General features: G+C 33.2%; 2 protein-coding genes across 2 annotated transcripts in view; one reads left to right on the top strand and one right to left on the bottom strand.

Annotated features, from left to right (window-relative positions):
- LOC115887309 (beta-hexosaminidase subunit beta-like) overlaps positions 1 to 23,116 on the top strand; it is a 274,263-nt gene that overhangs the window by 58,961 nt on the left and 192,186 nt on the right. The gene's annotated exons all lie outside the window — the stretch shown is intronic.
- LOC115887303 overlaps positions 5,067 to 23,116 on the bottom strand; it is a 187,092-nt gene continuing 169,042 nt past the window's right edge. Inside the window, exons 4-5 of the mRNA XM_030906696.1 lie at positions 6,227 to 6,337; positions 5,067 to 5,263 (exon numbers count right to left, since the gene is read on the bottom strand). Coding sequence (XP_030762556.1) covers positions 5,067 to 5,263; positions 6,227 to 6,337 — 308 coding nt within the window. The remainder of the gene's footprint in view (positions 5,264 to 6,226; positions 6,338 to 23,116) is intronic.

Raw genomic sequence — 23,116 nt, 5'->3', positions numbered from 1 at the left:
AAATGGTTGTCGTCTCGTCGCATCATTGATGGGGTGTAATACACGCATCATACATACGTCGCATCATTGATGGGGTGTAGTAAAGCGTTTCCCAATTTTCCCCACAGAATCTGCATACACCGTTGTTTCTTAGCTTTAATTTACTGAGGTGTTCGTTGAGGAGATCTGAGTCTCCTGCTAAAAGCCTCCTGACAATTGTTATTACGTAAGTCAAGGTAAATCTTTGATTTTTCTCGGTCGTAAGTTCCAAGAAATTACTTCGAGTGTCTTAGGCCGTTGGAGAATTCCCATTCCAGGTTACGGATGGAGTCTTCCAGGTTCTTGAGTTCCGCTTTAAGTAACTTGTGTTTCATTGATCCCAGGAAACTGTCAGTCAGTCACCAAAAAACAAAAATCTATATAGATCTCGTACTACATATTAATCTATAAAACTATTTTTAAGCAAGAATAATTTATAATACTATATAATAATAATAATTTATACAAGAACCATAAAACACATTTATCTGATTTATTTAAAAGTTTTTCTATCCAAAATCCGAAATATAAACCGTTTTCTAAGAACAACAAAGAAGATCATTAAAAATAGATTTGCATATATGTAATTGTAATATACGTTTATGTACGAACAAATTTATATTTAACATCATTCATATATTATCAATAATTTTTAATAAACAGGACTTTCTCCGATAATAATAATAAATTTTGAATATTCTGGTTTGGTTTGGTTTCGGTGATTTGCTGATATTGTACAGTTAACGGCCTTTTTATAAATACCGGTCCTGGCATAAACTTAAAAGAAAATTAGCCATCTTTAACTTAAAACCTTGAAATAAAAGACTTCGAAAAAAAAAAGAAAATTCAATGCGAACAGCTGCAGATATACAGAAAGTTTCAAAACAAGTATACTTTAAATTAATTTGTTTTGAATTTTAATTTATATGTTTCAATTCAATCCAGCCATTCATATATGCCTATAATTTTTTTATTATTTCATAATAAAAAGTATGGCTATTTTTGTACTTATCGAATACAGGGTCCGGCAATAGTGCGTCGGGCATCTGTAGCTCCTATAATAAAAAAACTTAGGAATTTTGGATAAGTGCAAACCAGGATGTATTTCAAGAAAATATTTTCACTTCTACAGGGTGGCTCAAAAAAAAAGAGTGGATCAAAATGGATTTTTTAAATGGGACACCCCGTATAATATAGCATGCATTTTTGACTTCCTTTCAGATCACTTTCCATAATCCTAAGATATGAGTAAATATATTTCGATAGTTTCAGATATATTAATAAATATACTGGGTGCGTCTCAAAGGTGGCTCACCCCTATAACTTTTTTATCTTTTTAGTTAAAAAAACGAGATTTGGTATGTTAGCATATGTCATAAATTAGGATTGATTGACATATACATAAATTAGGATTGATTGACATATTCAATTGTTTTCGGTCACTTCCGGTTTCACCGGAAATGACTACAACTTTTGATTTTTAAATAGCACCCTCGGTATTTTTTTACTTTATTCGAAAGAACATAACATTCTAAATAGAATGACATATCATATGTCAACTTTGACATTGTCCCATATGGTGTATTTGAAATTATAACTTGCCATTCGTAACGAAAATTTGACTCGAAATACCAAGTGTGTGTATCATGGTATCAAATTATTGGTAAAAAAATGCCTTTTCCAAATATGCTAATGAGCCACCCTCGTTCTGACCTTCTTTGGGGAGAGTTCAACCTCTCAGCTGTCATGGTATTGAGAGATTAAAAAAGTATCATAAATCATTTTTTTCAAATGGCAACCCACTTTTTTTATTTCACTAGTGAAAAGGGTTTTCAATTCGTTACTTTTTGAATATACATGTTCCTATACCTAAAATAAATCGTTTTTAAGTTATTTAAAATTTAGTTTTAAAGCGTATATTTTTCTTGATTTTAATAAGTAGCCTATGACTTTAAACGTCAAGTGATGTAAAACAATATATCTGGCCATGTCGTATTGTGACACTTTGTTCAAAAAGCAGTATGCTATCGATCATCATTTGCAAGCCAACTTTGCGTTGTTTTTTTTTCAGGGTTGATACAGTAAATTATTAATATAATTAATAATAGCAACTATTAGATATCACTAAGGAGCGAAAATACGAGATACATTTTTATAAATACACTTTTTGAACTTTTAAGGCAACAGTATTTACAATATAGGAAATTCAAATAATTTGTTTTCTGACAGATGGAAAAAAATTGTCTTACTTTTTGACACTTAATGTCAAAGGAAGCTAGATAAAATCAAGAAAAATATACGTTTTCAAACTAAATCTTAAATAACTTAAAAACGATTTATTTTTGGTATAGGAACATGTATAGTTAAAAAGTAACGAATTGTAAAATCTTTTAACTAGTGAAATAAAAAAAGTACTAAGTGAAATAAAAAACTAAAACTTTAACTAGTGAAATAAAAAAGTACCGCTATTATCATATGACATTTGAACAATTTCATTTTTGAAATAGATAGCTACATGTCTTCTCTTTATGTCACAGTAGCTATAGCAATCACTAAATTTGACTTTGTAGTTTTTTTCGTCCAAAAATTTTAAATATTTTTTTTTTAAAACGGTTAATGTTAGATATAGAGTGTTTAACATCAATATTCATAGAATTTTACAGAGAATGTAAGTATGTAATAAAAAATAGGGGCGGCCATTTAAAATAAGAAAGTTGTAGTCAACTTCCGGTATTTCCGGAAGTGCCTCCATATTGAAAATATTTTTAATCGATAGATCTCATTGTAAAACAATGATGTGCAAAAAATCTCCGATCTAGATACTGTGGTTCTCTAGAATCTTCTAATACACGCCCAACCTGTGACACCCTGTATACCGTATGATCGATAAAAACGGGAGTCAAAGACGACTAGGAAATGACAATCGATGGCAATTTTAGCGAGTTCAGTCTCTAGACATCATTCCCTAAAAATTGACATAAAACTTGTTAAAAGTAAACCACTAATTATAGAGAGATTTAAAAAGAATATAGAACATTCCCAGACAGCATATCTATTTCCAAAAAATTATTCTTCTCGAATCTTAAAGTACACCGTTTAAAAATAATGTTTGCTCAATATAAAAATAAAATAAAGACAGAGTTAATGACGTCTAGAGCTCGACCTATTCAAAATAATCATCTAGTGTCACTCCCCACGTCGTTCTTTTTTATCGTATGGTACTTATTGTCAGTAATAAAACTTGCTTCCTATAAAAAGAAATGTTTAATTACAAGCAATTTACGGGACCGAATTATGTGAATTTCATAAAATAATAATACTTTAGTGGTGGTAACGGTTAACTGTTAATGGTGATTTTTAATAATTGTTGATTAAAGGTGGGCATCGGAGGATGCATGGTTTGATGGGCATCATAAACGCACAACGGACTTTATGATTATTCTCAACCAAAGCGTAAAGAAAGATTGCTTCTAATAGATAAAGAAAAATTAATATGAGCTGCTACGCTTTACTATTCTCCATTTTCTTCGTAATTGTCCAGACATTGTCCAGCATAAAAAAAGCTGCCGAAAAGATATAACATTGTCATAAAAATTGTAAGATTATCCATGACATTGTATTTTAATTTTCAGTCTTTCTATACCTTAGTATCCTATATTTAATAATAATAATAATAATAAATAGTCTTTATTGTGATCCATAAGTATTACAAAAGGCGAAGTTGAAGCATTGCTTCCTATCTTAACCTATACATTTACAAAAAAACATATAATATACATTGCATAATCAATTCTATAAATTCATGGAGAAAGGAACCCTGCTACATTTTCCAAAAAAAAGAGCTACTATAAATTCAATTACAAAAAAAAGTACAGAGAAAACAGTCTCTTAAAGTTTACAATTGAACCGCTTACACCCAACGAGCACCAACCAAAAAAAAATAATAATAATAAATATAGATATGTGATATAATGTACTTATCAAGAAACGTGGCTTATTATCAGTCTTTTAGCTTCCAATCTGAAATTTTCAGGCGGGGGCGCTTTTTAAATTGATAGGGACATCATTGTAAAAAGCTGCTATGTTATAGCTAAATGACCTTTCAAAAAGGGTCATTTTATGCACAGGCGGTGTTAACAAGAATTTATGCCGGAGATCTAGATTGTGCGCCTCAAATCTAAATTTTATTTTTTGGTACAAGTATTCAGGTTGTTTTTTAAAGATGATTTTATTATAAAGGACTAGACTATGTAATCGTCTTCTCTCACTCATATCTAGCCACTTAATTTCTTTCAGTTTGGCGCTAATGCCTGTGTCGTATTTTCTCAACCCAGATATCATTCGCACACAATAATTTTGAATATACTGTATTCGCTTTTGGTCACGGGACAGTAAGCATGAACTGTAGAGCACGTCACAAAACGTGAGATGTGACAGAACAAGGCTGTCACAAAGCATTTTCTTCATGTTACTGTTCAGTCTACTCCGATATATTAATTTTAAATTCATGAACGCCTTCTTGATACAATTGTCATTATGCTTGGTAAACCTTAAACGATAATAACCCTAGGTTTTTTGCCACATGAGTACATTTCAACACTTCATTCTCCAGACTTATTTTGACAAAATTTTCATGTCTATCTCTGCATTGGGACTGTCCAAAAAGCAGGAGTTGGCATTTCTTTGGATTTAATTCCAGGGAGTGCGCCTTAGAAATATCACAGGGAGGGCCAAATCAGAGGATAATTTTTCATTTGCTACTAAAATTTCGCAAGGAGGGAAGGATAGGTACAATTGTGTGTCATCAGCATATAGATGAATAGAAGCATATTTTAAATTGCAGGTGAGCTGAGACGTGTATAGGGTAAATAGCAATGGCCCAAGTATGGAACCTTGAGGCACACCACTTGTAACGCATTTAGAGGTAGATTGTTGTCCTTGGATTTTTACTGCTTGACTTCTTCCAGTGAGATAACTTTTGATAAGTTTACAAGCATCGTTTTTAAATCCCAGGTGCTGCAAAATAGCCAGAAGTAATTCTTGGTGGTTTAATCTGTCGAAGGTCTTAGAATAGTCAAGCAAGACAAGTGTTGTTCACCACGATCCGCTGCTTGCAGTATGTCATCCGTCACCTTTAACAGAGCTGTGGCGCAGCTATAATCTCTGCGAAAACCGGACCGAAAAGAAGGTAATAAATTGTATTCATCAACATAATTTCTGATCTGTCCCTCCAGAATTCTTTCAACTATTTTGGACATATTGGGCAATATGCTTATAGGTCTAAGTTCCGATAGTTGAGTGGGCGATGCAACCTTAGGAATTGGTATAAAAAGGAAGTTTTCCAGATGCTCAGGAAAGAAGCCGTTTCAATGCAGTAGTTTACCAAGTGAACAATAAACGGAATACTGTAAGTTTATAATGTTGTTTCATTTTTTTTCATTGCCTTTACTCGCTGACGAGTATTGGACGCGCATTCTTTCATGAGCTTTTCTGTGACTGAAAGGTGATGTTATCTCTCTTCCTCACTCTGTACATATATCATTACTTCGTTGCCCCTTTACTTTTTGGTTGTCATTGTTAACTGAGTTTGCAATTCTTCTCTATTGCGTTCTATTGTGTGCTGATTCCTGATTCCTCCCACTGATTCTGCATGCTTATCCCCTTTAAGTTTTCGTGGAAAATAGAAAATATCCCTGAACCTTTTGAGTTGTCCACCTGGTTTTCTTTTACCATCTACAAGCTAACCGAAAAAAGAAATATTTCGGTAGGCGGTTTTCTTGCATCCTGCATACGTGACCAGCACATCTTAAGCGGTATTTAGTAATCATGACTTCGGAACTATCGCAGCTAGCCATTTTAAAGATACGTTTGAGACATGGTGGTACCATTTAATTCTTAATAGTTGCCTAAGGTGTCTCTGTTACAACTTGTTTAAGGCTTTTATGTGGCGGTGGTACAACAACCAAGTTTCAGTTTGCGCATGCATGAGCATTTTAGTTCAGCGCAACTATATTTCGAGTTCTGTTAATATAAAAAGTTTTGGAAGTGTAGGTATTTTCTTATACTCCAATGTGTTAAAAACAATCACAATCATTTTGTGAGAGATTAACCAATAACCCGTTTTTTTTTGTTTTTTACCTTTGACTTGTTATTTGCAATTAAAATTGTTTTTAACTGAATAGCTGAAAGTAGAGATAAATTTACTTACCATTGAAATATATCTCTTTACTAGGATGAATTATTTGACCCTTAAGTGGCAAAAACACAAATGGAATATAGTGTGATGTCGATCCACCTACAAATGGAGCCAGTCCACATTCTGAAAACAAACAAAATTATTATTATTATTATTCTCATCCGCTTAAACTACTTAAATACTAATAATTTAATTGATTATTGTGAATCAATTTAGTTTAATTATAACGAGATTTTTCTGTAGAGAAAACTTCTAATTATCACTCTGTAAGTAGATATTACATTATAAAGTTTAGACCGGTAAAAAATAAAAATGTACAGTTGAAATTTAAATTAAATGACACCGTTACATAAATAAAAAGAAGTGTTTATAACTATCTATTTTTATTGAAGTTCTTTATGTAATTAAATATTCTTAAGTATACAATTATTAAACATAAAGTTTTTATTGTAGCAAATAAAAAGCAGTACCGTATGATTGAATTAGAAAAAAGATTACAGTTTTATTTTTATCATCAAATAAAGATCGAAAATGAAAAAGAAAAAGGTTGAAGGAAAAGAAAGCAAAATAAGTATGAACAAAAATGAACAGGTCTGTTGTTTTAAGCTAAAAAGCGGTTCAAAGCTGTTCAAAAGCTGTTCAAAGCGGTTCAAACTTGTTTATTCTTGTTTATTAGCGTATTTTACATGTTCCTAGCGCATGCGCAGTGCGTCACCGCCACCGCCACCACCAGGTAAACCTCAATCAAACCTGATGGTGAAACCCCCGTCTCCCTCTACTATGGATGAATAAGGTTTTAAATGCAATAAATATAAAACATAGTTTTTTGTTTAAATATTAGTTAATATTGCATTTTACTTCCAAAAAATTAAGCTCGTTTTGACAGATTATGTGTGCACTATGTGCGCATATTTGAAGTGAAACTTCCGTCTGTCCCTCTGTTGGACTCCATTCGGGTACCTCTATCCACGTGCCGAGTTTGGTTCCAATCGACCCATAATAATTAAGAAAAATCCTGATGATTTTGTCCATTTAGGGGCATCGATCGATTCGAAACGTCGCGTCGATCGGGCGTCATCTTCTAGCCCATCCCAATTATGCCGAAATCGACCCACATTTTTCTTCAATATCAAATCTTTAGTCCAACCCTGATGAAGATGTAAACGAAACGTCGTATCCAACTTTGCAGGATGGGACCGTGTGCACCGTTGCTTACATAGCCTACCCTTATATTAAGATCCTACCCACCAAATTTGGTCGCGACCGGACATCAACTTTTGATGTTTCTTACGTCAAAACTAACGGTCACAGTGACATGTGTCATACACGGTCAAGTTAACCTTGACCCAATCTATCGACATACCAAATTTCATTTAATTCGGACGATTCTTACTACGAACTCTTTTTCCTTGTTTTTTTTTCTGTCCTTACCACTTTTCCTTTCGTGTGTCGTGTCGTGTCGTGTCATGGCCTTGAATTTTTACTCCCAGCTCGCGTAAAGAAGTTTCACTTAAAAAATATCGAAATAAACTTAATCAGATAATAAACTCGGTCAAGAAAGATTTTTATAAGAAAGAAAAGCTCTTTTAAACGAGCCCTAGTTTGTTTATATAGGCCTAAACCAGAGTTATCCTTATTTTAATAAAAGCAAGTTTAACCGTCCCCCACCACTTTATTTTATGAGATAGAGCAAAATACTCTATATCAAAAAAATTACAAATTTCTCGGTTGTTACAATATAGTAATTTTTAAAATATCTGTTCACCTGCATATTTTTGAGAAAACCCCTATTTTCTGATTGGCTATCAGAGAAGCGCCCCCTAGTGGACATTATTCGAACTTGAAAATAATTTCCAGCAATTTCTCTTAGTCGATTTATTTATTAGAATTTTTTTCTCAAAGTTATGCGATAAGTAGGTTCTGAGATACAGCCGGCGTCCATTCATAGTTGGCCACCCGGTACATTACGCTATTTCTAAAGATCCTAGTAAATTTATTCTTATATATTTAGGGACTTTACTATTTCGCGGTTATCACAACACCTATCGGCATTTTCGAGAATTAATGTACGTGTCACTCGCGCCAATCTTGTTCTGTTTTTACTCAAAGCACCTAATTACGAACTGACTAGAACAAGATCGGAACAGATCGATCCACGAGCTATCTGTATTTTACGCCGCCTAATGTCTCAAACACTCTGCAGTCTGCTATGGCTGCGGGTTTACTGTTACAGATTATGTATACACGTTATCGTAATTGGCGGTTTTGAGAATCTATAACTGGCCACAAAATAGAAAAAGTGTATTAAAAAATATGATAGATTGTATAAGACTGGCAGCAGTTTGAAACACTTCTAGTATTTTACCTTTGAATATAAAGACTAAGGAGGAGTCAAGTATTAAGGAGTATAATATTCAAGCATTTGAGACGGAATCGACATCATTAGCCTCCATTTTTGACAGTTTTATTTGACACATTTGAATCATAGATAAAAGAAAATAATCTACTATTAAGAATTTATTATTATTGCATTTGAATTCGATTTGAAATTTTGCGGATTACATTGCCGGTTTTTCGTTTTTCTGAGCTCATTTTATGTTGTGCAGGGTTCTGTAGTGTGCATCTTAAAATTTTGATGTATTTTAAAAAACTTTATATTGTGTTCTAGTTGACCGATTTTGATGATTTTTTAAGCAATTTGTAGCCAAATTATTTGACTTTTAGTATCTCTTTTTAAATTAAAAATGAAAGTTTCTGTCAATTCATCTGTCAATTATCGAGGGAAAACAAAATGTTGATATTTTGGTGAAAGTTTGAAACCTCCTGTGGAATATGTTAACAAAGCAAATAATTTAAAACTTTATAGTCTAGATGCATCTTTCTCAATAGTTTGTTGTTTGGTTCATCTCAATAGCTTTATTTTTGTTAGAGATATTCGCTTTTGAAGAAGACGCTAATGTTTTTTCCTATTCTTTAAATTAAAACAATGCATTTGCTTTTGGTCCTAGTCAACAGACCTGTGAAATAGTGTTTATGATTTATATAATGTCACTGTCACTGAAAAATAATATTATTATTGTCTGTTGGCGCAGTTACTCTAGCGAGAGTAAGAGAGTGTTTTAAATTCAGAAGTTGTGTCCGCTCTAGTTGCTTTAATTGAAGATGTTTGACATCAAAATTAACTAGATTGACTACCACACAGCCCAGTTGTGTTTACTTTTTTCTTAATTTAATCGGTAACTCTATTTTATTATCAGAATAAAAATTAGGAAACAATGTTAATGTCTTCTTGAAAAGTGAATATCTCTAACAAAAATAAAGCTATTGAAATGAACCAAAAAACAAACTGAGTCGAGCACCTAGATCATAAAAGTGATTTCTAAATTATTTGCTTCGTTAACATATTTATATAATATATAATATTTATATAATATATATAATTTTAAGGTATCCGTTTTTCCTGCCGGTGAGTGTATTATTGTCAAAAATAATTGGATTTTATGTCAATTTGACTTAGCTATTTTCGTAGCCTATCTGGTATTTCTGTTATTAAATAATTATTATATAAATAATTATACTTTATTTCTAATTTCATATAGCTGGACAGATCAAAGTCATGGTTTTCATGACAGCAGGCAGCAGATGTTTGCATACAAAAATTAGGGAAGGAGTAAGGAGTATAATTATGTTATTATATTCAATCGTTAGTTCATTAGAGACAGGATCGACATCATCAACTCCCATTTTTGACAGTTCTGTTAAACATTTCAATTGACACATTTGAATTTGGTTTGAACATTCATGGATTTGTTGGGCTTTTTTGACCTGATTTTATGTTATTTATTATTTATTCTACAATATTGGTTTCATTCAGAGGTAGCAAATCTAGAAGGATATTGTGGCAACACTAACACTTAAATTAATGACATTGTTGCGAATTTTGCATAAAAACTGTAAAATAGTTAGTTGTATAGGGTGCAAAAATCAAGAGAAATAACATAATAACTTTTTCTAATAACTATACCATATGTTTCGTGTAGTAAACAAATGCATTATAAAATTTACATAGAATTAACTAATTATATATTTTGATTTGCATTTTTGCTATTGATTATTTTTTGTCAAAAATATATTTAGGGTACGTCTATTTGATTTAGGTATTTAAGGAGCGTATATCTGGTATTTTCGATATTAAATAATTATTACTATAACTTATCTATTCTTATTAGATTGTTCTATATCCATTTATTCTCGATCTCTTTCTCTCTAACATACAATGTATGTATCTGTTTTTATTTAAATTTAAGGCTTTTGTTTTAAGCGGGTGAAATTGCACCACTAAAGGTTCGTTTGACAAATAGGCGGCAAATCGGTTCGTTTTAAAAGCACTGATTGCCTGATTTGTTAGCAAATTCGAATGTTTCACGCTTTGGAATTTCGTGAAACCAGCTGCTTCAACTCAATTGACTGCTCAATCGTTCGTTTGAAAAGCACTGATTGCCTGATTTGTCAGCAAATTCGAATGTTTCACACTTTGGAATTTCGTGAAACCAGCTGCCGAGCCAGCTGCTTTAACTCAATTGACAGCTCAATCGTTCGTTTGAAAAGCACTGATTGCCTGATTTGTCAGCAAATTCGAATATTTCACACTTTGGAATTTCGTACCAGCTGCCGAGCCAGCTGCTTTAACTCAATTGACAGCTCAATCGTTCTCTAATACTATCAATACTAGAGATAGCTATAAAACATTTAAATAATCCAATGCAAGTTAAAAATCAGATTTAAAATCTGATTAAGTTATTCTAACATTATACATACCAAACAAACAGGCGGAAAAAAATGATAGTTTTTAATAAACAATGCAGGCGAATAATTACTGCTATTGTATTTTAGTTTTTTATTTTTTTATGTTGTTTTTAGTTAATGTCTTAATGTCTCCACTTCAGTTATTTTGTGTTGAAATAATATTTTGAAATACAAATAAATCAGCTTAAAATGAGTATTATATTATTCTATATCCCCTTATTTTGTTCTATGTCTCTAAAATCGGCTCAATGCACAGCTAATAGACACATTTGTTACAATCTAAAATCACTAATATCTTTTAAATAAAGTTTCTAAAAGTAAAATAAATACATATGTTTGATAGGTTTTTATATTACCTTTAATTTATATGTTTAATAGAACCATTTTGGTATATAGTGTTCACGGATATCCAGTTTAAACTTAAACCTTGTTTTCTCAGTTTCCTCGAAATGGTCTATAGAACAATCTTATTCTAGAGTGACGATTTATTGACAACGTAAAAGAAAACTCCAACAAACACATTACGTTATATTTTTTGTCGTTTTAAATAAAATTAGAACGGTCCTAATAAACCGGAATTTAAGTCAATTATATTCATAGCTAACATAAATCTACCCCCCCCCCCTCCATCGCATTCGACCTAAATTTGTTGATATTTATATTTTTATTGAAAGTATTTTACATATTACGTTTTTGTCTGTTTTACTGTCTAACAAATTAAAAAAATGTAATGGTATAGATTTTTCTCTTTTTTTCATCTCAAGACGTAAACGCAGTACTGCTAAACGAAAACACTTAACGTTTTGAAGGTACTGTTACGGATACGTTATAGTTATCGTAATTAGTGTTTTGTTGTCGATCATATCAATTCTATTCGGTCTCGATGTAACTGCGACCCTCGTCGAAAGAAATTACGCTCAGAATTCGCTCGGTTATTTTAATAACGGCCTCGGCAAAACCAATTTAAATTGTTTCTTTCTCTGCTCCGCCTCTGTCCGTGTCATTTAGTACGCGTACGAATGCATTTTTAATAATTGTTTGCAAATATGTACGATAAAATTAGACCATAAAATAAGCCTAGAGATACCATTCATCAATATTACATAGCGAATTAACAGTGGTGGCTCCTCGATAAGGACTACCCCCAAATTTAATGCCTCTTCTTGAGATTTTTTTTTATTTTATAATACTTTCATGAATCCCTTTTATTTCGAAAACTATTTATTATAGACTTGAAATTACTAGACAAATACTTCGGCGAATTTCTTAGCGCGCGTTAAGTCTTAAACCCATTCATTAGGTACTTTCTAAACAAAACTCTCGATCGTTATATCCTGAATATGCGTCATCTCTCATCAGATTTTACTCTACCGCGTCGCCTGATCGCTTCGTGCACTGTTCATCGGAATATTGGATTTAATTGATCAAACCGTAACCGCCCTTATGATATTATGTAACTATCATAAATTTTGGGAATTGCTCTCAATACGGTCAGGGGCCATGGATGGTACTAAAACTGTAGGTGTTAAAACAACGCAAGGAACTCCACAAGGTAGGGCAACCATATAATGGAAGAATTACTAGACACATTAACTCTAGCGGGAATTCACTGCATAGGGCACACAGATGATGTAGTCATGATCGCTCGGGGAAATCATAAAGGCATCCTGTGTGATATTATCCAAAGAGGACTCCACTTCACTAAGAGATGGTGCAGGACTGTCGGGTTGAGCATCAACTCAGACAAAACCGCGGTAGTACCATTCACCAGAAAGCGAAGTCTGAAAAACTTTAAAATACTCTATGTAGATAGAAAAGAAATACTGCCATCACAGGAAGTCAAATATCTGGGAATTATCCTGGACAGGAAACTTCCATGGAACAGGTATATTAAGAACATTACCAGAAAAGCCACAAAAGCTCAAATAATATGCAGAAGACCGGACTCATGATTACCTATAGAGCAGTTCTTGGTACAAAAAACTAGAGCAAAGTATAGCAAGACAAAACCTGCTGTACGTTGATGAAGTTAAAGACTGGCAAGCAGTACTGGGAGAATTGTCAGGGCAGTGGTTTGAAACACCCTCGAAAAGAAAATTTCACTCCTCCAACTCCCAGTGGTGGACATACCAAGAATGTGCAACTTTGAGAAACACCTCACTTTAGTATTGAGCAATGAAAAGGTAACTGTTAAAAGGCCATCCATAAAGTGGGATACAAATGCTTCCAAAATCGAAGCAGGGACCGGGATATGATTATTTAGGCCGAAAACTAATTACTCCGAACCAATAGGCGCCTACCCCAGCATCCTTCAGGTCGAAATCTACGCTATCGAAAGATGCATATAACTTATCTTAGATAGGAACTATCGGAAACAGGAAATATCCATCTTATCTGATAGTCAAGCAGCACTAAAAGCGATCAACTCAGTAACCATCAATTCGAAGTTGGTCAAAGAATGCCTAGAGAAGCTGAACAAATTATGCGAAGTAAATAAAGTCCTCCGACTCTGGGTGCCAGCTCACCCAAAGAGAGAAGGCAATGAAAAAGTAAACGATCTAGCTAGAGAAGGAGCGAACACTCCCTAACTGGACAAGAACCGTTCTACTTTTCAAGTGGAAACCAACCTAAACCGGAGCTCAAGAACCTGGAAGACTCCATCCGTAACCTCGAATGAGCATCCTCCAACGTTATAACACACTCGAAGAAATTTCTCAGAACTTACGACCGAGAAAAATCAAATATTTTCCTTTTTAACAGGACACTGTCTTCTCAACGAACACCTCAGTAGATTAAAGTTAAGAAATGGCGAATGCAGATTCTATGGGGAAAATTGGGAAACACCAGAACACTTCATCACTGAGTGCGCCGAGACGACAACCATTCGTGCCATAAACTTTGGTACGACTGATATTGGAGATGGAGAACTAGCCTCTGTAAAGCCGTCTCAGATACTGGCTTTTGTCAAAGCCCTAAGGCCGTATGATGAGTTATATCTCGCGGTGAGTAACCCCACTCCCAAACATTCTACATCCTACATCATCGATTTTGAACTGTCACTCGGTAATTGCAAGATCAAGACTATAGGACATCCATGGCCTTCGTCTTAGTCTTTCTAAAAGACAGTAGATGTATGTCTTGCAATTTTTTAATGGATTTTTACTAGAGGCAACTTTTACATAGATAATCTTAAAAAAAGTAGTTTTTCAAGTAATTTAAAGCCTTGTTCCTTTTCTATATCTTATTCATTCTATCTTCTTGTGGTATCTTCTTATTCCAAACCATACATCGCTCCATAGACGCTTCTACTACCCGGATATAAGTTGCATAACAGCAAACTTTTAATAATATAAATAATTTCAAAAAATACCTAAATAGCAAATTAAAAAATATCTCCTTTTCTTCGATGATTTCAGTTCGGAAGAAGATACATTACCTTAGCAGCACCTTTTTGAAGCAATGATTGAGATTCCGAGAACGGTGTCTATAGTTGGTGTACACGGTAGTCTAAAGTGATGGTAGTGACAGAACCCGTTCTATTTTGCAAAGCTGCGTGATATCACGTTTTTAATTGGCGATTTGATGCCGCTATCGCCATCTACCGACTCTACCGCAAGTACCAGATGGCATTCTTCAATGCTCATTATTATTTATTTCTTTATGTCATTCAAAACATACAGTATATGCTCTGAACGGAAACTACTATACATAAAACTGTAACTACAATAATTAAACTAAAATACTAAATAATACAAAGTATTGATATCAGTAGTTAAAGTTTGTTTTTAAACCATCGATGATTAACAAATTGTATATTTGCACAATTTTTTATGTAATACTATTTTTGATAACAAGAAACTATAGAAAACTAGATTAATAAAAATTAATTAAAACAGAAGCGGCATTTCTAATAATATGCATAGTCTATTTAATAACATGCATGAAACAAGTTCACTAATCAAGTTTTTCCAATTATTAGGGAAAAAGTTACCGCATCTTATCGCAAATGCTTGTTATTATTTATATAAAATCAGGTAATTAGGCAAAATGGAACATTTTTTAATTACTTTAGTTAAAAAGTAAACTAGGAAAATGCGATCGTCTTAATTATTATGTATGTTTTAAGAAGCTGATGATACAGTAATTTAATTTTTTATATATGGTCTTAGAAAACTGACTTTTACTTATGCAGGATACAGAGTACAGAGTAGTATTAAATTTATTTTGTGTGTATTTTTAAAAGGAAGGGGTTCTAAGTACAATGGTGCTACTGCTGACATGTCTCGTCCACATCAGCAGACATGGATGGCTTTACGTACATCCCCCTGGATATGGACTACTTGGTTTACGCTGAACCCAGACCAGGTTCTGAGCTTTATGGAATCTAAATCGACTATCTAAATCGACTCCTATACTCAAGAGATACCCGATCTCATCCGACAGAGATAAATTTTACACTCTTGCCAAGGAAGACAGAACTATGGAGTCTTCAGACTTTGACCCGTCCATATATTCATATCGTTTAATGTTGTTTAACTTTTGTTATCGATCAGTAACAAGTACGTAGCTGGGCCGTTGCACATTTTCTTCTAAAATAGTAAAACAGTTTCTGACAGGTGGAGTTTTACGTATAATAATGCTCCTGATAACAGCTGAAACATGTATGGCTTCTGTGTCACTCAATGGTATATTTTTTTATTTGACAAAATAAATTTACTTTGGTCTTTACTTTTGTCAAAAAAAATAGTAAAAAGTTGTCAAGTGAGGTTTTGAGTACAATGTTGCTCTTAATAATATTTTGCTCCATTTGAAGTCATAGTATGTTCTTGTATACCTTATGGTATTTTCATTTCTTTAAAATAAGTCTTTTTGGTCATTACTTTTGTCAAAAAATACGTAAGATAGAAAAACAGATTGGATTGGGAAAGTAAAAAAGTAAAATAACTCGGTTATTTTGGATTTATTCGAAAAAGCGGTAAAGAGAAAGTTTGTTTCTTTTATCGAAATCTACGAGCCCTAAAAATATTTGCACTTATTTAATACTCACCCTGTATATATTATAAGAAATAGAAAAACATTTAAGGAAATAAGCAGTTGAAAGCCGATTTTGATTTTTATTGGATACTGAGTGAATAGACAAATGAATATTATTGGAAATTTTAGTCAATCCCAAGTAGTTAGGTATTACACTATCAAATTTCTTTGTCAAAAGTCTTTTATAAAAAGATATTTTTGAAGGAAGAATTTGACATTGTTAATATATAATATTTTATAAAATCACACATATTGTAATCGCAAAACATTTTCCGATGCACGTCATCAATCATATCGACATTGATATTAAACTCTATAAACCTGAATAAATTAAATTTTGGCAAAAATGTTTAAATTTGTTGTATAATTTAAGATACCGAGCAGCTCTTCATTTTACTTTAGAACAAATGATTGTAACAAATATTTTATTTAGATTAAAGCTGCAAAAATTAGTTTATAATTTTAGAAGTATAAGATTATTAGCTACAGGTATCAATTCAGAATTATGGCAGTGCTGGTTATATAATGAACAAAATACACTTTTCCTGCTGAAAATTACTAATTATTATTTATGAGTTATTAATCGTTTAAAAAAACAATACCCACCTACCTGCAGATACATTATGATATTACAGTTGAGGGTTGGAACCTTTGGTGTTACACAGCAAAATAAAAACACTAAATCACCACAATACACCAAAAAACTTTTACTTTTACACTATTTCAGTGTAAAAGTAAAAGTGTTTTGGTGTATTGTGGTGATTTAGTGTTTTTATTTTACATTATGATATTTAAATATTCCGAAAGTACTCTATTAATATTTGTAAAACTTATTACAATAATTCAATATCCTCTTGAAAGGCAATTTGATATATTTTCTTGCAATAAATATCCTGGATGGTAAAAAAACGTAAAACATAAAATGTTTTTAGGTTAGAAAGAAAAGTACAAAAATGGCTCAAAAACGATTCTTGTTGCCGAGCTAGGATCAAATTTGAACTGTTTTTTCTAGTCCTAGAACGGTCCGCGTTATAACCCGAACATCTAACTTGATCGAATTGAGAGTCCAAAAAAAGTCCAAAAAAAATTCTCATCGAACCCGAACGTAAATTTTCTTCTGCGCATGGGTATCACCGTTCTAGGACGGTTCAAGAAAAAAACCGAACAAAGCTATTATCGCTATATTGGTCACATTGCGCCGTGATCAGCAATGTTGTCCTTTATTATTTGACAATTATCCTATTGTCAGTCATTATTTTGTATAATATCGTGTCGTTATTTTCATAGTTTTTTTTAAAGATTGCACTTTTAAGCACAAACAGTTCTTTAAAGAACTAAATTTTCAAGTTTTTGTACTGCATTTCTTGAAATTGTATATTGAAAATATGCCGAAGCATTTAAACAGTCGAAGCAAAAAGCTTGCAGCCTCCTTGTTTTTTTTTTTAAACTATTTTGAACCATGGTACAAAGAAAACAAGGTATGATCGATAGCGGCTCCAATTTCGTTAAGTTTGCGCATACCACCTGTGACGTCATAGGTCATACAAAAAATATATCCATATTGTTCAATTGCCACTAATAAAAAAAGACCTAAAATAGGGAAGAATTAGGACGTAACCCCAAAAGTTATGTTTTGACATGGAGCTTGACATTTGAAAAATTATTTTCATATTTTGACACAATCAAATTTCACAGATGACACAATCTGTTTGACAATTTGAAATTGGCGCGCAGAGCTTGCCGACCAATAGTGCCGTTTATCACCTGTGACGTAGCGACCAACCTGCGCAATATCATACCTTGTATTCTTTGTATCATGATTTTGAACGAGAACATGACAATTTGACGTCCTTCGTTACCCTTGACTGCAGTCAGAAAAGTAAGTTTGAGTGATAAGCACATTATATCACTTTCAAAGTTAGTTTTTATTAAATTCTGTGATTATTAGTTTGTGCATTAATAGTATACTCTTACTTGTTATTACCACTTATGGCGTTGTAAGGTGTACATCAATAAATAAATAATCCATAATAACGCTTATAATAATCTTCATAATGGACCAGTTTTTGCCATTATGTATTAAGTAAAATAAGCCATAAAACAAATAATAATCACTAAAATATTAGTTATTAAATTAAAAATAAAACGTGAACCTCTTTAAAAAATGATATGATAAATATGTTGTCAATTTTGAATTAAGATTCATCTCATAAGTCCATCTTAAACTAGCTCCGCTGTCGCCATCGCTTGTCACTCACGGTTGATCACGTGCATCGTAAATTGTTTTGCGATTACCATATACCGTATGATCGAATAAAAAATTATTCGATCATACGGTATTACAATCAAATTCACGTCAAATTCTTTGATAAAATAAAATCTTTGACAAAGAAATTTGATAGTGTAATACTGGCCTAAGTAATGTATTTTAATAGGTACTATAGATTTTCATCCGACTGGACAGTGAAAAATTGAAACAAGACAGTATACTTCGTGGAAAACATCTTCGTCCCACTTAGACCAAAGATTCTCAGCTAAAAATTCCGAAATGAAAACTTTCTCGTTGCGAGATATATCCGCGCTGTCGTTTTGCTATTCACTTGAGCTTCGTAGACAATTAACTCGTCCCGAAAGGCCGAGGTAACTGGGCACTTGCGAATAAATGCCGAGGAAATTATGGCGACGCGTCCGCATAAATTCCCAATCAACGCCATAGAAACCCAAATGCCGCCGCCACCGCCGTTGGTGGTGGCACATAAGATCATAGACCAGTCTAGAAACCATAGACGGCATATACTAGCCCTTAAGCTGGGAATACATCGGCCAGTTAAAATACGATCCGCTAATGACTAGAACCGTTCCTATGTAGGTACACATAATATTGATAATTATTTAGACTGTACTACTACTGCCATTACTCGTTGACGAGTATTTGACACGCATCAGAAGATGGTTACTCAAGGCTTTTTCTTTCATGAGCTTTTCTCTTCCGCACTCCGGACATTCAAAAATCTCATTGCTTTGTTGCCCCTTTACTTTTTGGTTGTCGCTGTTAACTGAGTTTACTATTCTTCTCCGCATTGCGTTCTATTGTGCGCTGCTTCTTCCCACTGATTCTGTATGCTTATCTTCTTTAAGTTTTCGTGGCAAATATCCTTGTACCTTTTGAGTTTTCCGCCCGATTTCCTCTTAGCATCTACCGTAAAGAAGAGATTTTGGTAGGCGGTTTTCTTGCATCCTGCATACGTGACCAGCCCATCATAAGCGGGATTTAGTAATCATGATTTCAACGCTCTCGCAGCTAGCTTTTTCAAGGACCGATACGTTTGAGACATGGTGGAACCATTTGATTCTTAAGAGTTGTCTAAGGTGTCTCTGTCGCAACTTTTTTAATGCGTTCATGTGTCGGCGGTATGGCACCCAGGTTTCGTTTCCATATAACATGATGGGGATTATCGTTGCTCGGTACTAGGGAATGCAATCCCGCACCAAAATCTCAATCCCGCAAACCCGCGGGATTAAAGCAATCAATCCCGCGGATCCGCAAAATTGTGGGACTGTAAACAATAGTCATACATTTGGTCCTAAATGGTACAAAAGGCATTGTACATTTTGCGTAGGCCCACAATATATTGATATAGCGTGTATCTTAAACTAGCTGTACAGAAATTTGGACCGATTTATACAGGGTGTTCAAAAAATATATTTAATATTAAATAAACTTAAATTTTATTATAATTTATCTACTTATTTTATAAATACAAATATTATTCTGATGTTGAAGATTTTTTTTTAACTTGTGTTAATTATCTGCTTTTAGATACACTCTGTATCAATCATTTTTTGGCATATGCAGAATGTACAAAGCTATTTGTACCACTTAGGACCATACATATGATTAAAAATGGATATTTTTCAAAAAAACAGTCAATTTTCCTTGAAACAAAAAAAATTAAAAACCGATCAAATTGTTTTTTCTAATTTCAATACAGATTAGTCGTACTTGGTAAAAATTTCGATTTTTTAAAACTCGTAAATTTGCGGTAAAAAAGATTCTTAACCAAATTTTCACTCTCTTATAAAACACCCTGTATACGAGAGTTCGCTAAATATATTTTCGAAAACCACATAGCATCTTAATCACAATAGATGCATCTAAAACCTGGTCCAAACCGCATCCCAAAATCTTTTTTAGTTCAAGAGATATTCAATTTTAAATTTACCCTGAAATTTTGCTTGTCCCGATAATTATGTCCGACAGTTTATTTGACGAAATTGTCCACAAGTACTAGTTAAACGGGTCCCCCGGGTTCCGAGCGTCGACTCATCGGCCCGGAATGAAGGGGTTTGACGTTGATCGAGATCGATTCGGTTACCCAGTAGTAATGTGTCAATCCCGCGGATCCCGCACGATAAATCCCGCAACTTTGATCCCGCAGAATCTCAGCGGGATCCAGCATTTGCGGGATTGCATTCCCTACTCGGTACACTGCAAGTTTCGCTTTTGTGCTCAGGTCATGATTAAAGAAAACCCTGTCTTTTAATTTCCAGAATGCTCTTTTAAGGCGCTGCTAATCCTGCGCTGAATTTCAGAGTCGATATTGGCCTTTTCTGAAATCAAACTGCCTATGTAGAATGTGGAAACAGTTCGAATGATGGAAATGTTATGTATTCTCTGCTTTTAATTAAGTAGTATAGAAAAGATAGAGCATACCTAAATTCTTCTCTCGTTCCTAAAAGGTTGGCAAGATAGAGGGAACATTAGTTGTTTGTTTATAGGAGTATTATCCTCTAGGTCTCCGCGCTGTGTTTATTAAGGTTGATTCTCACTATACATTCCGTATCCGCTACTTTCCGTTTCCTTTCCGTTTACGAAAAACATTATATCATGTAAATGAGTAGGATAACGCACACTATCCGTTCCGTTTTCTTGCCGTTTCCATGATTACGTTTAATAGTGTGAACACAATCAAATTTTAAGGTCATTATTTTTTGTAAAACATAATCCCAAAAAGCTAAATGGATGGAGTTGTGGTACATTTTATCCTAATCTGTGTATGTGGGTCATCCGAGTGTGAGGCACAGAGTATGTAACACATACTCCATCCTCACCGGAAGACAAAATTAAGTTTTTTAGTCTTATCTGACAAATAAATCGCGAAAAAGTTGAACAGATGGTACAAGGATGCTCCTGATGGCATTATCCATCCACTGAAGACATGGATGACTTCTTCTTCTTTTACAACTAGTATATTCGTCAACAACCTCTTAAAAACTTAAACAGATGGGTTTTTGTGTATAATGATGCTTCTGGTGACATTTAACAGTTATTTTTTAGAAAAATCGTTAACAGGTTAAACAGCTTAAAGTTGGTTTCTAGGTACAATGATGCATGTATATTTTGATGGCTATATCCCCTCTTATTTAATTCTTAAGTTTTGCTTTATATTTAACAATTTAATTATTATAATTAATTATACAGGGTCCGGCAATAGTGCGTCGCGTCGCGCATCTGTAGCTCCTAAAATAAAAAACTTAGGAATGTTGTTTAAGTGCAAACCTGAAGTATGGACTAGGATGTATTTCAGGAAATATTTTAACTTCTATAGGGTAGCTCAAAAAAGTGTGAGAGGATCGGAATAATTTTGTTTAAATTAAACACCCCCTATATTATTGCATTTTTGCTTCCTCTCAGATCAGTTTACATAATCCTACAAAGATATGAGTAAATATATTTCGATAGTTTCATAGATAAGAAGTAAATAAAACATATATATTTTTTAGGTTAGGTTAGGTCTTTCTTAAACAAATTATAAATTAAATTAAAAAAATATTAAAAATACAAGAACTGTTTTTACTTTCGATGGTCTGTACTTCCTTTGCTATAAATATGGTAATCGTAAATCATACAGGATGTTCAAAATTCTACGGCAAACTTTCTAAAATATAAAATAATTTTTCTTCGTTTTTATAAATGGAACACCCTGTATATTATTTTTTCAGTATATGGAGAATTAAAAGATAAGCATTATTTATATTTAGAGTATTTCAAAATGTTTAACGGTCTCAACGGTCAAAATGTTTACCGTTGAAAAAGCCGTATGGAATAATCTACGTGCATCTGCGAAACCATTAAACATTTTTTAAATCCTTTAAATACAAAAATGTTAATTTTTTAACTCTCCATCTAATAAAAAAATAGTATACAGGGTGTTCCGTTAAAAAAAAACAAAGAAAAATTATTTTATATTTTAGAAAGTTTGGCGTATAATTTTGAAGACCCTGTATGATTGAAGACCATCTAAAGTAAATACTTAATATAGTTTTGATTTCACGACAGTTCTTGTACTTGTAATAATTTTTTTATCGACGCCAAAGTTGAAAAATATATTTTTTATATATTTGTTACTATCTCTGAAATTATCGAAATATAGTTACTCATATTTTAGGATTATATAAAGTGACCTGAAAGGAAGCCAAAAATGCAAAATATATATATATAGGGTGTTCCGTTTAAAAAAAATCATTCCGATCCACTCACACTTTTTTGAGCCACTCTGTAGAAGTTAAAATATTTTCCTGAAATACATCCTCGTGCATACTTTAGGTTTGCACTTAAAACAAAATTCCCAAGTTTTTTATTCTAAGAGCTACAGATGCCCGATGCACTATTGTCGGACCCTGTATTTAACAACTTTTAAGTTTGCCGAGTGATAAACACAATCATTTCAAGATCAAAAAATTGTGAAAAACTACATTTTTCTCATGTTTATTTGTCCAAATATCTTGAAAACATTGGATTTTTTCCCTGTTTGTACTAACGGGTGTCTAGTTTATTAGATAGACGAAGATCGACTCCGTCAGCGTTGGTGCCATACTGCAACGCTAATAAAATTGCGGCTTCGCGACTAGATTTTCCATAAATATCGGCGGTACTGTCGGTTCTCCTTTTCCAGTGAGACATCGTCGTGTTTTTCTCTGCTTTACGAGCCTTGGAGGAAAAATCTGCAGAGGAAAAAAGCTATCTCCGGGCTGATTTACGATTGTTTACGTGTATTGTAC

This window comes from Sitophilus oryzae, unplaced genomic scaffold (assembly GCF_002938485.1).
Source record: "Sitophilus oryzae breed Bouriz unplaced genomic scaffold, Soryzae_2.0 scaffold_562_pilon_pilon, whole genome shotgun sequence".
Lineage (NCBI taxonomy): Eukaryota > Metazoa > Arthropoda > Insecta > Coleoptera > Curculionidae > Sitophilus > Sitophilus oryzae.
Note: the sequence above shows the minus strand (reverse complement) of the source record. Positions and strands in the feature narration are given on the sequence as shown.